Consider the following 15,690-nt stretch of genomic DNA (forward strand, 5'->3'; position numbering starts at 1 on the left):
CGGTATATGCACAGCATACTCCTCCTCCCTGAGCGAAATCATTGGAGCCACAATCAGCGTTATTTCTTGTCACCATCGCCGTAAGCTGATAGTACTGTTTTCCCCGCCGATGAGAGCCAAACAGACGTACATCTTGCTTGGAAAGAAAGGCATTGATTGCGTGGCTAGAAGCGAAAATATATACTAAAAACATCCTTCAGCACTGTTATGATTCGACCGCTTATTGTAGATATCTGAAAAAATAGAAGCAATTATGAGAAATTGTTATAATACACATCCCGAAAATTACTTAGCTACAGTAAAGCGCGAGCAGTTTGCCAACGAATGCATTTGTCACCAAAAGATACAATTTGTTTTGTAAACAAATTTGTTTTTTCACGAGCAATGGCCGAACAGCAATTTTGACATTGCGGTCCACCTATATAGTACAACGCCTTGGTCCCTTGGTAGTTACGTTTCTGATACAATTGTGTGAACAACCGCAAAATTCAACTGAGCTAAAGAGCTGTTCCAAATGATCAGCTCACTTGAATCAGCTGAACGACTCTGACCCGCTCGCCATAATGGGCTGATTTGCCATGACTGTGAGTGTATATACTAGTGTATTGATTATTTATTCTGTGAGTGTAATCTATTGTACTAAAAAGTTGTTTTGAATTAATCTGTTGACTTTGTGTCAAACAAAACACCTCCACTGTCCTGGATTTGTTTTATCATTTATATTTTCGTTTAGAATTAAATTGATTTTGTTTCAAAGTATTTATCTGAATGTTGTTATCATGTTTTTCTGGTTGATCTGTATTTGAAACAAACATTACTGTTTATAGTTTACTCAAATGCTGAATTGACTTTGTATTGTGCACATAACACTGTGTGCTCTCACCACCGGATGATTTATTCCGCTAACAAAGTTAAGGTGCAAAGTCTCCCTCCACGTCATTGTTCAAAGTTGTTTCTATTGAACTCGACCAAAACATCGAACGAAATCCATGTTAGAGCGATTGATACTGTGAAGTGATAACAAACTAAATATGGCAGTGAATATCCTTCAACTTTTCAGGTGTATGTATATTAGAAATTTGATATTATCAAGAATAACAATGTCGATTTAATTATTTGAATTCATTGATTTGATATAGTTAATAATTTCAGAGAATAAAAAAGTATAGATGAGTTGTACTTTGTACCTTCCTTCAGTTCGAAATGACATAACTTTTCCATCCTTATGGAAGTGCTGTTACATAGATAATAAAAAAATCAATCTGATTCTAGATCCTAGAATATGCTTCAACAGTTGGCGTCATTATTCGGCAGCATCGTCTGAGTTTCCGAAGATAACAACTCACTACTCGATCCACCCTAGGGATAAAGATCTGAGATGGGCAGGTAAATCGTACGAAGCGTCTCAAAATGTGAACTCTTTGACAAAAAATATGCCTTTCTAGAAGTCGACATGGAATGCTTCGCTGACGAAGCTGATCTTCTGATTGTCGGTGGAGGACCAGCAGGGTTTTCAGCGGCAATCCGTGCCAAGCAGATCGCCGCGGAAAAAGGTCAAGAGCTACGAGTATGTGTCGTGGAGAAAGCTTCCGAAATAGGCGGCCATATATTGTCCGGTGCTTGTCTCGATCCCGTCGCCCTTGATGAACTTATTCCTAACTGGAAAGAAGAGCAAGCACCGCTTAATACTCCCGTCACTCATGACAAATTTTCCTACCTAACCAAAAGTGCCAAACTACCGATTCCAATCTTCCCTGGTTGGCCGATGGACAACCGCGGTAATTATGTTGTGAGATTAGGACATGTGGTGGCTTGGTTAGCTCAGCAGGCAGAAGCATTGGGAGTGGAAATTTACCCAGGCACCGCCGCGGCTGAAGTTTTGTTCCATGAAGATGGATCCGTGAAAGGTATTGCAACAGGTGATGTTGGCATATCCAAAAGTGGCGCTCCGAAGGACACATTCGCTCGGGGAATGGAACTTCATGCGAAAACGACTATTTTTGCGGAAGGTTGTCGTGGTCACCTCTCGAAACAGTTAATGTCACAGTTTGGTTTGAATGCCGAAAACGAGCCACAAACATACGGTATTGGTTTAAAGGAAGTGTGGGAAATCAGTCCAGATAACCATAAACCTGGCTTGGTCGAACACACCATCGGATGGCCTTTGGATAGAAACACGTACGGGGGATCGTTCCTGTATCACCTAAACGAACCGACTCCTCTGGTTGCTGTTGGATTTGTGATAGGCCTCGATTATGTTAATCCATACATTAGTCCCTTCCAAGAATTTCAACGCTTCAAAACTCATCCAAAGATAAAACATGTTTTCGAAAACGGAACTCGTATTGCGTATGGTGCACGCGCTTTGAACGAAGGTGGTTTCCAGAGCATACCGAAGCTGACGTTCCCTGGCGGATGCCTAGTGGGTTGCGCCGCTGGCTTTATGAACGTACCACGCGTGAAGGGAAGTCATTACGCAATGAAGAGTGGGATGTTAGCAGCAGAAAGTGCCTGCGAGGCTATCATGTCTGGAACTTCTCAGGATAAAACAGGGATAGAGCCGAGGGATTATCCTGACAGGTAAGAAATGATGAGCTGATATAGCTGATGAGAGAATATCCTTACTTAGTTACCTATCAGACGAGAGTAAGAGTGACTCATGCTGTATAAAGAAGTCGTTCCCATTCAACTCGTTTTGGGCCATTTTTCTCCAGGATTCCAGGTGTCTCAACACTCGCAAGTCACTTTCGGTCTGATTGAGCCTTCGTGTGCACTGTGCTGCTCTGCTTCTGGTTCCGGAGGGGTTGCTGAAAAAGAAGCTTTTTGACCGAATTGTCGTCCGACACCCTAGCGATGTCTCTAGCCAACCTCAGTCTTCTGTCTATTGCCAGATGTGCAATAGGGATCTCCCCCAAGCAGAGAGTGTAACTCATGGTTCATGCGTCTGCGCCACTTTTCGTCTTCGGCTTGTACTCCACCGTAGATAATCCGCAATACTTTTCGTTCAAAGACTCCAAGTGCGTTAAGGTCAGGTGGGCAATGTGGTCGTTTCAAACCTATAGAGAACCAACGGTCTAATCCTCAAGCTCGTCACCATCCCCGATTACTCGTGGTGAGAAGTTGACGATGTTCTCCACGGAACCTCTTGCCCTCATGTATTTTGTTTTAGACACACTAATCAGCAGTCCTATACGTCTGTTCTTGCTTTTATTTATTTACTAGCTGACCCGGCCAACTTCGTCCCGCCCAAAATTTGTTCTTTGTTATCGGTACCTTCAAACATTCACGTTTTCTTACTATTGGCAAGTTCATGGGTCCAATCGCAGAACTTGATCTTCTATTCGACCCCGTTGAATTTACCTTTTACTATAACATTCCTAGTATTTTTAACAAAACTCATCATTATAATATCAGATTATTTTCAGGCACAATTCTCGTTCAAGATTTTTCAACCACTTTCAAATAACATGTTCCTCAGGTACATGGAATAAATGTTTTATACAGAAAATATAATAGAATAAAGACAGCCCTAAATCGGACAATTCCTTCCTCGAGTTCTGCTCTTATCAACACATAAAATCCATTTCCAGTTTCGAACAAAGATCAATTTCGCTAGCGCAAACATCAAATGGACTAACAGCACTTGTCACTATAGAATTGTAGAACATATGGGAATTCAATTTTCCGAATTTGAAATATGTGTAATATTTTTATGGGACCCCCTCTCCATTCCTGAGGAGAGAGGAGTGTCATACCATCATAGAAACATTTCTCATACCCAAAAACCCTCACATCCCAAATTGCGCTTGATTAGTTCTCGAGTTATGCAGAAGTTTGTGTTTCCTATCTTATGGCAGCCCCCACAAGAGAGAGGGGAGGAGTGTATTCACCATAGAAACGTATCGTGACCCGTAAGACCTTCACATGCTCTGTGGTTCTATTTGCTTAATTAGTTTCCGAGTTATGCAGAAATTTGTGTTTCATTTGTTTGACAGCTCACCCTTAAAGAGCGGGAGGATTATTTAACCACCATAGGAATATTTATTGCACCCTAAAACCTCCACATGCCAAATTTGGTTTCATTTGTTTGATTAATTCTAGAGTAATGTAGAAATTTTTATTTCATTTGTATGGCAGCCCCCCTCTTAGAGAGGGGGTGGAGAGTCTACCACCATAGAAACATTTATTGCACCCCAAAATTTCAATATGCCTAATGTGGTTTCATTTGTTTGATTAATTCTCGAGTAATGTAGAAATTTGTGTTTCATTTGTATGGCAGCCTCCCTCTTAGAGAGGGGATGGAGAGTCTAACCATCATAAAAACATTTATTGTACCCTAAAACCTCCACATACCAAATTCAGTTTTATTCGCTTGATTAATTCTCGAGTAATGCAGAAATTTGTGTTTCATTTGTATGGCAGCCCCCCCCTAAGAAGAAGGTGAGGAGTATCTAACCACCGTAAAAACATTTATTGCACCCTAAAACCTCAAAATGCCTAATTTGGTTTCATTTTCTTGAATAATTCTCGAGTAACGCAGAAATTTGTGTTTCATTTGTATGGCAGCAATTTATTTTATCAAATTATTTTTTTCCATTTTTCCATTTATTTTTCTGGTTAAAATTCAACGAAAACACATCGTATTCATTTTAAAAATATTATTTATCATGTTCTTTTCATGTTTTGTTAATGTTACGCTGGTAAAAAAAGAATTTTTTTCTGATAAAAAAAACAGTTAATATTCCAAAAAAACAGGGGCAAAATAATGTGTCCAACTCGAAAATCGATATTATTTCGATAAGTTTCCATCGTTAGGCCCCTCGAATTTGTTTGTTTTGTGTATTTTGACGTTTCATTAACAAGCCCAAGACAGATGCTAGAACGGACAAGAAAATCATTCGTGAGGTGAAGAAAAACCCAAAAATTACGATCCGGCAAATACAGGAAGAGCTCCAACTTTCGGTATCGCATCGTACTGTCCGTCGCCGCATCCAAGCGAAGGAATACCATAGCAAGATCGCAGTGAGAAGGCCTTTCATCAGCTAGGTGAATAAGACTAAGCGGCTCAAGTTCGCCAAGGAACACGCCGATAAACCGCTCGAATACTGGAAAACAGTGTTGTGGACCGACGAATCCAAATTCGAGCTGTTCAACCGGAAGAAACGGGAATCGTGTGTGGCGCAAGTCGGGCGAGGAGCTCCAAGACCGCCATATCCAAGGAACAGTCAAGCACGGAAGAGGTAACGTGATGGTGTGGGGGTGCTTTTCTAGGGGTGGGGTGGGCAGTTTGGTAAAAATTGACGGAATCATGACAGCTGAGTCATATTGCAATATCCTACGGGAAAACCTCGAGGTATCCCTCATCATACGGCCAAGCTAACAAAGTCATTTTTCCGTTCCTGCCGCATCAAACCCCTTGAATGGCCCTCACAAAGTCCTGATCTGAACCCCATTGAAAATCTGTGGGCCATCCTCGAAGCTCAGATTTATAAGACTGATGTGACAAATAAAAATACTTATTTTAATGCCCTGAAGCGCGCGTGGGAAGAAATCGTCCCACAACCAGTCTTCAGAATGCAACTCGGTGCTGATGCGCAACAAGATACAAGATTTTTATACCCAGTTGAGCTCCCACTCCTTGTGCACACATCCGCTCTGGCGAATGAGTATTGAAATTTGCGCCGTGTTTGCGCCGCCCACAACACTTGCACAACCTTATTGAAAGTATGCCGAAGCGTTTGCAGGAGGTGTTGAAGGCTAGAGGAAGCCATACATATTATTAAATCGTTCTTGTTTGTTTTCAGTTAGATTTATTTGAAGCTGTACTGATCTAGACACTTTATTTTGTCCCTGTTTTTTTTTTAAATATTAACTGTTTTTTTCTATCAGAAAAACTTTTATTTTTACCAACGCAACATTAACAAAACATGAAAAGAACATAATAAATAATATTTTAAAAATGATTACGATGTATTTTCGTTGAATTTCAACCAGAAAAATGAAAAAAAATGGAAAAAAAATAATTTGGACACTTTATTTTGCCCCTCACTGTAGGAGTGCGTTTTATCACATTGAAATTCTTTTCCATTTTCGAACGAAGATCAATTTCGTTAGCGCGAACATCAAATGGACTAAAAACGCTTGTCAATATGTAATTGTAGAACCTATGCGAATTGAATTTTCCGAATTTCCCATTTTCCTTCAGAATTTTCCGAAAATTTTCAATTGTCATGTTTGGTTGAAATATGTGTATTATTTTTATGGGACCCCTCTCCATTCCAGAGGAGGGAAGGGTGTCATGCCATCATAGAAAAAATTTTCGTACCTCACATCTCAAAATTGGCTTCATTTGCTTGATCAGTTGTCGAGTTATGTAGAGTTATCCCCTTGCACTTAAAAAGGGGTAGGTGTGTCGAATCACCATAGCAACATTTATTGTTTCTTAAACATATGCAAATTTTGATTCAATTTGCCTGATTAGTTCTCGAGTTATGCAAACCACCACATGCACAATTTTTGTTCCGTTTGCTTGATTGGTTCTCGAGTACTGCAAACGTTCAAGGCGAACGATGTGAACAGCGTGGTATTCCAATATTCTGCGTACGAGAAACACATACAACGCTTAGAGGCAATAGACATCTCGAAAAGCCTGACTGTGACGTCCAATGAATCTGAGAACGATAAAAGCCCTAGCGGTGACCGTTGCAATATGTTTCGTAAATTTCAACTTGTTGTCGAGCACAATATCTGGATCTTTGACGGCTACAACTCTTTCCACTTCGGTCGATCCTATCGTATATTCAGAAGTGATTGATGAGCATTGGGAATTGTTATCGCGAGACATTTCCTGATGTTCACTTCCATGCCATTTATTCTGCACCAGTCCAGCAGAGTATCTACATCCATTTAACACGCTCCGTTGTGTTACCCAGGATGTATCGCGCAGAGACGAACGACTTTACATCCCGCGCTACAGCATCCGTCTCAAATTATTTACATGAATATCTTCTAATTGCATTTCAGAATCAAGGAGTCCTATGTATGGAAGGATTTGTACAAAGTACGCAATGCTCGGCCAAGTTTTCATAATCCAATCGGGTTGTTCGGAGGTATTGCTTACAGCGGATTCACTCTCATGCTGGGAGGACGCGAACCGTGGACATTAAATCATGGAGCCCCTGATCACACACGTCTTCAACCGGCGAAAAATTTTCAACCCATCGAATATCCCAAACCGGATGGAAAGCTCACGTTTGATTTGCTCTCATCCGTTGCACTAACGGGAACCAATCATGAAGGTGATCAGCCAGCGCATCTCACATTGAAAGATGACACTGTTCCAGTGCAAAACAATCTAGCGATATTTGATGGTCCAGAATCGAGGTTCTGTCCAGCAGGTGTATACGAATTCGTGCCCAACGAAGAAGGTGGCAATATGAAATTGCAAATCAATGCACAGAATTGTATCCACTGCAAAACTTGTGACATTAAAGATGTGACGCAAAACATTAATTGGGTTGTACCGGAAGGGGGTGGTGGTCCCGCCTACAATGGCATGTAAATATTCCATTCGTTGTATAGTGTTAATACGCGAAGAATTTGTGAAATCCAGCTGGAACCATTTGTGTGGGACATACAATGTTTTGTTAAAAATAGTGATAATAAAGTCAACAGATTTATATAAATACTCTTTTCAATGAAACACGAAAAATTTGTTTCCTATTAACAATCAACAAAAACCCGACGGAACCGAATGTATAGTTTACACAAAAACTATGATAATTTCTCTAGTGGCTGTTGCAATTAGGTAAGCTGGCGTGGTTTGTTAGTAAGTCTTCTTTTTCATGATCTTCATAAAAAGCACCATAACTGAAATGGGAATAAAAGATATAGCAATACTAATGAGTAAATACCACATCAAAATAGTTACAGATAAAAATCAGCATCACTAGTCCTATCATCATCCACATCCAACATTTCCACGCCTTCCGGGAACTTTCCTGAAGTTTAGCCGACTCGCTCGACAGTGAGGACATGTTTTGATCAGTCAACTTTGCAGATTTACTCACGACCTGTAAATAAAGAGTGTTAGACTATCTTATACCTTCCAATTTTAAGCACATTTTGCCCACCTCAGTGTCTTTTTTGATAATTTTATTAGCAGTCTCCGTTTGTTCCTTTAAATTTCTTGTCAACAGCAGCATGTCTTCTGCTATCTTCTCCTGAATGTCCGAATACTGTTTGACTGTTTGCTCCAAATTCTCCGCCACTTTCTGTCCTGCACGTCGTCTTATAGTTGAATTGAAATTCCCATTAAAGAGTTCGCTCCGCAACTCATTCGCGAATTTTTGGTCATGGATTTGACGAATCTCACGGATAACGTCCTCTCCCGAATCCCCAGATGCCTTAAGTTTGGACTTCAATCGACTTTGCTCCAGGTTCAGTTCCACGTAATTTGAAGCTTTCTTCAGCTCTGCACATCTATTGCGATACTCGTTAATTAATTTGTCGTCGGATATCCTGGAAAACAAAATTTCATAATGAACAAAATGTGTGACAGCTTCGATTGAAAATCGACTTACTGTTCCTCCAGCTCCTGAATCATTTTGTCCAGCGATTTAATGTATTTTTTCAGTCTCCAGTCCTGTTGATCGATGGAGACAATTTCATCACACTGCACTATTAAACTCCGTATGTTAATTTCCAATTTTGATGTCATCGTTATTTGTTGGTTCACCGACCCGTATATTCGAAAAGCAATTCGTATTCTCTATTGATGATTTTCTATTTCGTACAATTTTGTACACTTTCTGCTAACGAATGCAAAGTTCAGGGATGCCAGTTTTGGCTCTTCTTCAATCATTAATTTTGCAAAATTTACTTTACCATTGACTTCGTTTATATCATAATTTGCATTTCTAAATATAAAGCAACGTATATGGTAATTTTAAATCAGAAACAGATTTATAAACAGATAGTTGTCTATATTTTTTTTAAATAACAGATTTTCATAAGTAAAAGACGGTTCAATTCTAAAAAGAAGATTTATTTTTTTCTCTTATGCGAAAATTGAGAAAAGATACAGGAATCGGGCTATAGATTGGTAGTAGTTAATTCGTCAATGATTGTACAATGTTATTTTTGAAGTGACCCGATCAGATGTATGACACCCGCCATGTTTTTGATGCCAACATCTCAAACGTCAAAAGCATTTATTTTCTTCAAAACAGCAATCCGCGTTGGCGGCATTGTGCTTCGTTTACCAGTTTAGGGGAGCGTCAACGAATAGTTGATTTGTAGTCGGGATGAACGTTTTTCAAACTAAAATTATGAATGAAAATTAGCTTTTCCATATGAAATTAGTATTCTATTTGAATTAAAAACATTTTTGTTTTTTTCAATTGGTGAAAAAGTCTCATGCGAAAATTGTTTATGAAGACAATTTTATATTATAATGAAAAAATTCAGCAACAATTTTGGAATTGTATAGCCATATGGTTGAATGAAAGTCAGAAATACGTGTTTCAAGTAATTAAATAACATGATGTTAAAATTTTCATTCAAATTTTGAAATTTAAAAACCGGCTTCGTGTCTTCTAATCTGATAGAGATTACACTAACGAGTTTGGGACACAAATTATGGCCCTAATTTGAAGCCACCAATTTACCAATTTACCACCATCTGGCATATCGTGATGTCGATGATGAACTTTTATGGGCACCTTACACGATCAACCGGAATGACAATAAGTGTCTTCAATATCGTGACAGCTAGGCTCTCAACATCTGATCTAACCTCAATCAATATTTTTCCACCTTACACGGTCAATATCGCCCTCAACCCGAGACAACGAAAATATCTGCGATGGCTAGTGGCGACATTTGAGTTTGGGATCCAAACTATTCTCTATCAGATTAGAAGGCTATAAGGTAATTTTCAATTGGTAAAATTTGAATGAAAATATCTACTTGGTATTATTCAATTAGTTGAAGCGCGTAGTCCTAACCTTAACTTAACCTATTTCCCCTGAATTTTCAGATATTCCTACTAAAATGTATTATTATAATATAACGTCAATTTCAGACATAATTTTTGTATGGGATTTTCTTACCACTTGCAGAAAAAAAGTGATTTGCATTCACATAGAATACTAATTTGATTCGTAAAAGTTAATTTTCATTCAAAATTTACACTTTAGAATTCGGTTTTTCTTCCCAAAAATACATCATAATACTCGTTTCACAAATACAGACTATTCCTTTCAGTTTCAGAGATGCCAGATTATTTTAGTTTGCGAAAATATATGCAGGTTATTTTATCTGCAAGTAAATGTTTTTATTCCATAAATGAGACTATGACAGTAGAACCCCGATTATCCGCGAGCGGGTGATCCGCCCTGCGGATTATTCGTGACTGCGAGTTCCATAGTAAATCAATAGGCCTTTCCGGAATTTGTTAGTGAGTGGTAGGCCCATGCTCTTTTGTTGTGATCATGGCTTTTACATTATTTAGCCACTGGTGTACACGACCTTATAGATGGATAATTGATTGATTTCTGTATTGATAGAACATAGTTTTTATGTTGAAACATCTCTTTTTGTGTTTGCATTTTTTTTTATCCTTTAATGGGTCATCCGCGATTTTCGTTAATCGCGGTGAGTTTGCCCAACTATTCCGCGGATAATCGGGATTCTACTGTAGCTTGAATTAACACATGATGTTTTTTCATCTGTGCTTTTCCAAGATCTTCTCATTATCCAAATTTTATAGCGGAGTGTGAAGAAACACACAACCCGCGCACTAGCGCAAAGAATGACCGAGTTCAACGTTAAAAAATTCCTAAAACGTTAAGTTTCATCCACTCTCTCACCATCACTTTGTCAGTTTACTTTGAAGTTTTGATTTGTATCGTGAAAAGTACCGTATTTTGCTATTCAAAGTATCGGTTTTCCAAACCAAAAGCTTCCATTTACGATTCCTACAATTTCAGTGGTTTATGAATTTTAAATGCAATCGCAAAAAAGACTAACAAAAATTAAATGTGCGCTTGCATATCTGGCAACTCAGTCTGGAAGTCCGTGAGGTAAAACGTCAACATCATGCATCCATATGAAATGTCACGATATTGAAGCCCGAAAATCAGAAAATCCGGATTTCTGCGTTGTCGGCCATGTTCAGCTGTCATTATGCTCTCAAATGTCATCATATTGTCAATAAATTTGACCGTGTAAGGTCCGCTTTACAGCAGAGGGATAGTGAAATATGCGATGACGGTAGGTAGAGTGAGATAGCGATAATCGTGCCATACACCTGGACCCGATCATGTAGGGTCATACTATTAATATTAAATAATGGGAGCACTGAGAGCTGTTGTCAATCAAACAAAAAAAGACAAAGCATACTGGTCTAAAAATTTATAAATACGGAACCAAGGCGACTAGAAGCAGGGGTACGACTAAAACGTCAAATCCCTCATATTGCCAGTGTACCCAATATTGCTGCGGTTTACTGACATTTAGTTTCAATCAATTACTGTTGTTTAGAACTCGGTCCGGTTATATAGTCGAATAGTGGCTAACTTTAAACTCCATGTTAAATGTGAACACCTCCATGTGAAACCGAAATATGAAAATCGCTCATGCAGTTAGAATAAAGCAGCGCATTTTTCGATTTCAATCCTCGTAAATGATATGTTGATAAACAAATGACGCCATATTGATTTTGATTTTGGGTAGCCTATATTCAATTGATGTCTAACCCCTGCCTAGAAGTATATTCTCAAGACGGGTCTATGGTACTAGGTGAGGCCGTTTCGTCACTAAGTTGGTTAGGGGAGCGGTATATGAAAACAGTACGGAAGAAAGCAGAAGGGGAATTATTTGCTTGTAGCGTGAAAGAGACAGACTGATCACGAGCGAGCTTCGCCACTAGCGTATTGTGTATTGTTTACAAACAAAATACAGTAGACTTCCAAGATGGCTGAAGAGTCGTTTTAGCAAGTTGGCCCACCTTAGGATATACTTCTAGGCGCCTTGGTATATTCTAAGGTGGGCCAACTTGCTAAAACCAAGACGGGTCTATGGTACTAGGTGAGGCCGTTTCGTCACTAAGTAGGTTAGGGGAGCGGTATATGAAAACAGTACGGAAGAATGCAGAAGGGGAATTATTTCCTTAAAGCGTGAAAGAGACAGACTGATCTCGAGCGAGCTTGGGCATAAGCGTATTGTGTAGACTTCCAAGATGGCTGAAGAGTGGTTTTAGCAAGTTGGCCCACCTTAGGATATACTTCTACGCGCCTTGGCTAAAAGCACTCTTCAGCCACCTTGGAAGTCTACTGTGTTTTGCTACGTTTGTGCCGAAGCTCCTGATAAATCTGTCTCTTTCACGCTTCAAGCAAATAATTCCCCTTCTGCTTTCTTCCGTACTGTTCATATACCGCTCCCCTAACCAACTTAGTGAAAAGTAGGGAACGCAAAGCAGTTCATAACAAGTGTTTTTTTTTGTTGCAAATATTATGTGTATGCTACTTTTTTGAAAATACGTCAACAATACGTGAGATAGAATAGTTAGTGAACCATTTCGATAAAGGCTTTACGCAATTATTACCCTGGATGTGTTGTTCCTGTGTTGCTTTTGAAACTGGTATTCATACGGCAGCTCGACGGCGAGGGAATATATATAAAATATTTTCATTTTCAGACAACACTATGGCTCGATGTATGGCCAGGGTTGCCATAATAAAATCTGTGTTTTTGGTCTCAAAAAATCTTTTTATCTGTGTTTTTTTTCTCAGAAAATCTGTATCAAAATCTGTATAAACTCTTTGCGGTCACTTGTCTGCTCTCAGCCACCACAGCAAAGAAGTATACTAATATTATAATTCATGCAACAATGTTCACACTTATTCTAAACGAATGTTTATGTCCTGTGAACTTATTCACGAACCAAAACGGTGTTACTGTGAATAATAGATAACGGTACTCAGTATAAACAAAAGTTGTCATCCGTACTCCATGTATTGCGGCATTCCTTATTCCTTCAAAATTTTCCAAGAAAAAAACAATTTTTCTCATCGTTGTATTGATCTACGGAGGGATCTCAGCTCAAATCGGACAATCTTCACTCGAATTTGATAACCACATTTTGGCGATTCATTTTCTTTTTTCACCTGAAAATCCACATTTTAGCGATTCATTTTCTTTTTTCACCTGAAAATCCATTAATATTTACAAAATGGCAAAACATAAATATCAATGTCGTCAAAATTCATTCCAATTGAATAAATTAAATCCAATAGGACAAACCTATCATTGGAGAACAAATGCGTAATATTTTTTTCGATTTTACTTTTTACTGCAGTACATATGCGCAGCTCTTTTTTTTATTTTCCTTTTTTAAAATACTCTTCAAAGCATTCTATGATTCTAATTTGAGTGGAGACAGACATAACAATATAGAGACGACTCAAATCTGATCAGCCATTCTCTTGTGATGATGTGATGAGTTATACGTACGTGGGAAAGCCTTGATTATGCTTTAAAATTTTTATATATAAAATTTTGTAGCTTAATCTTAGCTTTAGTATCATTGGTTGGCATAGTTATTACGAATTTGACGATGTTGATAGTATCCACGTAAAAATTCGCATTTACTGTGCTATAGTAGGAAAAAGATAAACAGTGATATCCATTTATTGTAAAGCAAGCTGATGACGCAGGCTTTGGCATCTGTTTTCCTTAGATTGAACATGAGAAAGCAGTATTACATGCTACACATGAATGCCAAAATGAATCTCATTCAGACTGGTTCGAATGAATATGAATAATATATGAATAAAATTGGTGAGTTGGGAAAAAATATTATTGTGATCAAGCCATAACTAATATTGGATCGTTGTTTTGAAAAATCTGTAAATCTGTATGGAAACCTAAAAAATCTGTAATTCGTATCTACATTCTTGGTTTCAAAAAGACTGAAAATCTGTATAAATACAGATTATTCTGTAGATATGGTAACCCTGTGTATGGCACGCGTATGCGTAAGCGCTCGGTCATCGATACCCGGGCTCGAGTCGAATTGTGAAAACATATCCCACAAATTATCATTTCATCGATTCCCGAAGGATGTGACCATTCGGCAGAAATGGCTTCGATTCTTCGGAAAGGACCTAAACAGCAATACTGAAAACATGTACATTTGCTCCCTTCACTTCAGTCCAGATTGTTTCATGCACATCGATGATTTGGACGTACAATATCGTCAAAAACTGATACCAACAGTCGAATTTATATAAATCCAGATTATACATACGACGAAAGGTCTTGATTGACATCAAGCAAGAGTTGAATCCAGTAAAACATTCATAACATCCACGGAACCGGTCCAGTTTTCTAATGGAATGAAACAAGACTATTCCGAGAGGGATATTACGCCAAAGGAAATCGGGAGCAGCACATCTATAATGAAATCCTAGCTATTCGGTCGGTTCTGAAAACTTAATTCAAGCACTAACTGTCCGAACTTCCAAACTACAATTTTCCCTAGTTTTGATTAGGTTTTGAATAGATTATCTTTACGCAGCAATAAATAAATGTATACATTGTGCTAAAATACAAAAGAAATAAACTTATTTAGACAACTAATTCATTATAATGCTTCATGATGCTTGCAAAACTAATACGTCACAGCCTCACTGTTGCTGATGCACTAGTCAGTTCAGTTTACCTTGACATATACATTCCCTGGTGCCGTTGTGAGATTCCAAGGAAAGTGAAGTGGAAGGTAAAACATAGATCGTATCCAAGACGGGTCTAAGGTACTAGATGAGGCCGTTTCGTCACTAAGTTGGTTAGGGGAGCGGTATATGAAAACAGTACGGAAGAAAGCAGAAGGGGAATTATTTGCTTGAAGCGTGAAAGAGATAGACTGATCAGGAACAAGCTACGGCACTAGCGTATTGTGTTTTGTTTACAAACAAAACACAGTAGACTTCCAAGATGGCTGAAGAGTGTTTATAGCAAGTTGGCCCACCTTAGGATATACTTCTACGTGCCTTGATCGTATCCAAGCAACACTAAATATTGACTACAGTGTCGCCGGCATGGTTGATTGCGGTTATGAACCAGCTCAAAAAACAAAGCTGCAAATTATGCGCCAGTGGCGGTACCACGATCAAAGCATTCCCTGAATAAATCATATCACATTAGCCGAACCAGCTGGCGGAAGCATATGCATAAAGGTTACTAGGTTACTATTTACAACGGCAACTGTTTATTTATTATACTGCTTCAAATACCTTCGACGAAATCAAATGTAACCATACCAACGCAAGAAATAACATAAACAAATCCAAACTTTCGTCTTGCCATTCCTCATACGTCTTTTCTAAATACTGTAAGTTACAAGCCACCTGTCAACTCCACCATCTTGGTTAGATTCCTTGGACCTTTCGTCCCACTATAAAGGTGCATATGCAAACATCTCGTCTCGCTATTCATATGGCGAAGTAGATAGAATACAAACTTTTCCCACGTAGGCAAAAAAAAAGCTAAACATATAGTTTCAAGACCATCCGCCATGTCAGTTGTCAGTGTTTTTAAAATTAGCTTCTAACCTTTCATTCACACTCTACACAAATCAGCATGTTGACGTCATAAACTTTTACAAAATTTTCCCACCTTAAACAGCTT

At 38.6% G+C, this 15,690-nt stretch overlaps 2 protein-coding genes across 2 annotated transcripts; one reads left to right on the forward strand and one right to left on the reverse strand.

Moving 5' to 3' along the window:
* Positions 1-653: 653 nt before the first annotated feature.
* On the forward strand, positions 654-7,685 carry LOC129769118 (electron transfer flavoprotein-ubiquinone oxidoreductase, mitochondrial). The gene is made up of 4 exons (XM_055771163.1): positions 654-1,062; positions 1,273-1,386; positions 1,446-2,580; positions 7,024-7,685. Exons 1-4 carry the CDS (start codon positions 1,032-1,034, stop codon positions 7,559-7,561), a joined length of 1,818 nt encoding a protein of 605 aa, XP_055627138.1. The 5' UTR covers positions 654-1,031; the 3' UTR covers positions 7,562-7,685.
* Positions 7,686-7,690: 5 nt separating this feature from the next.
* On the reverse strand, positions 7,691-8,832 carry LOC129769119 (vesicle transport protein USE1). Its single transcript, XM_055771164.1, has 4 exons — positions 8,583-8,832; positions 8,133-8,520; positions 7,931-8,072; positions 7,691-7,869 (listed from the first exon to the last, which is right to left on the reverse strand). Exons 1-4 carry the CDS (start codon positions 8,717-8,719, stop codon positions 7,826-7,828), a joined length of 711 nt encoding a protein of 236 aa, XP_055627139.1. The 5' UTR covers positions 8,720-8,832; the 3' UTR covers positions 7,691-7,825.
* Between the last annotated feature and the right edge of the window lie 6,858 nt (positions 8,833-15,690).

Source organism: Toxorhynchites rutilus, chromosome 2 (genome assembly GCF_029784135.1).
Source record: "Toxorhynchites rutilus septentrionalis strain SRP chromosome 2, ASM2978413v1, whole genome shotgun sequence".
Classification (NCBI taxonomy): Eukaryota; Metazoa; Arthropoda; class Insecta; order Diptera; family Culicidae; genus Toxorhynchites; species Toxorhynchites rutilus.

Excerpts from the sequence above, each read along its gene's own strand:
- LOC129769118 (XM_055771163.1), top strand. The coding sequence starts at position 1,032 with ATGGCAGTGAATATCCTTCAACTTTTCAGGT. Across the intron at positions 1,063-1,272 it reads TATCCTTCAACTTTTCAGGT|ATCCTAGAATATGCTTCAAC; the intron begins GTATGTATATTA and ends ATCTGATTCTAG. Across the intron at positions 1,387-1,445 it reads TAAAGATCTGAGATGGGCAG|AAGTCGACATGGAATGCTTC; the intron begins GTAAATCGTACG and ends ATGCCTTTCTAG.
- LOC129769119 (XM_055771164.1), bottom strand. The coding sequence starts at position 8,719 with ATGACATCAAAATTGGAAATTAACATACGGAGTTTAATAGTGCAGTGT. Across the intron at positions 8,521-8,582 it reads ATTCAGGAGCTGGAGGAACA|GATATCCGACGACAAATTAA; the intron begins GTAAGTCGATTT and ends TTTGTTTTCCAG. Across the intron at positions 8,073-8,132 it reads TTATCAAAAAAGACACTGAG|GTCGTGAGTAAATCTGCAAA; the intron begins GTGGGCAAAATG and ends CTTTATTTACAG.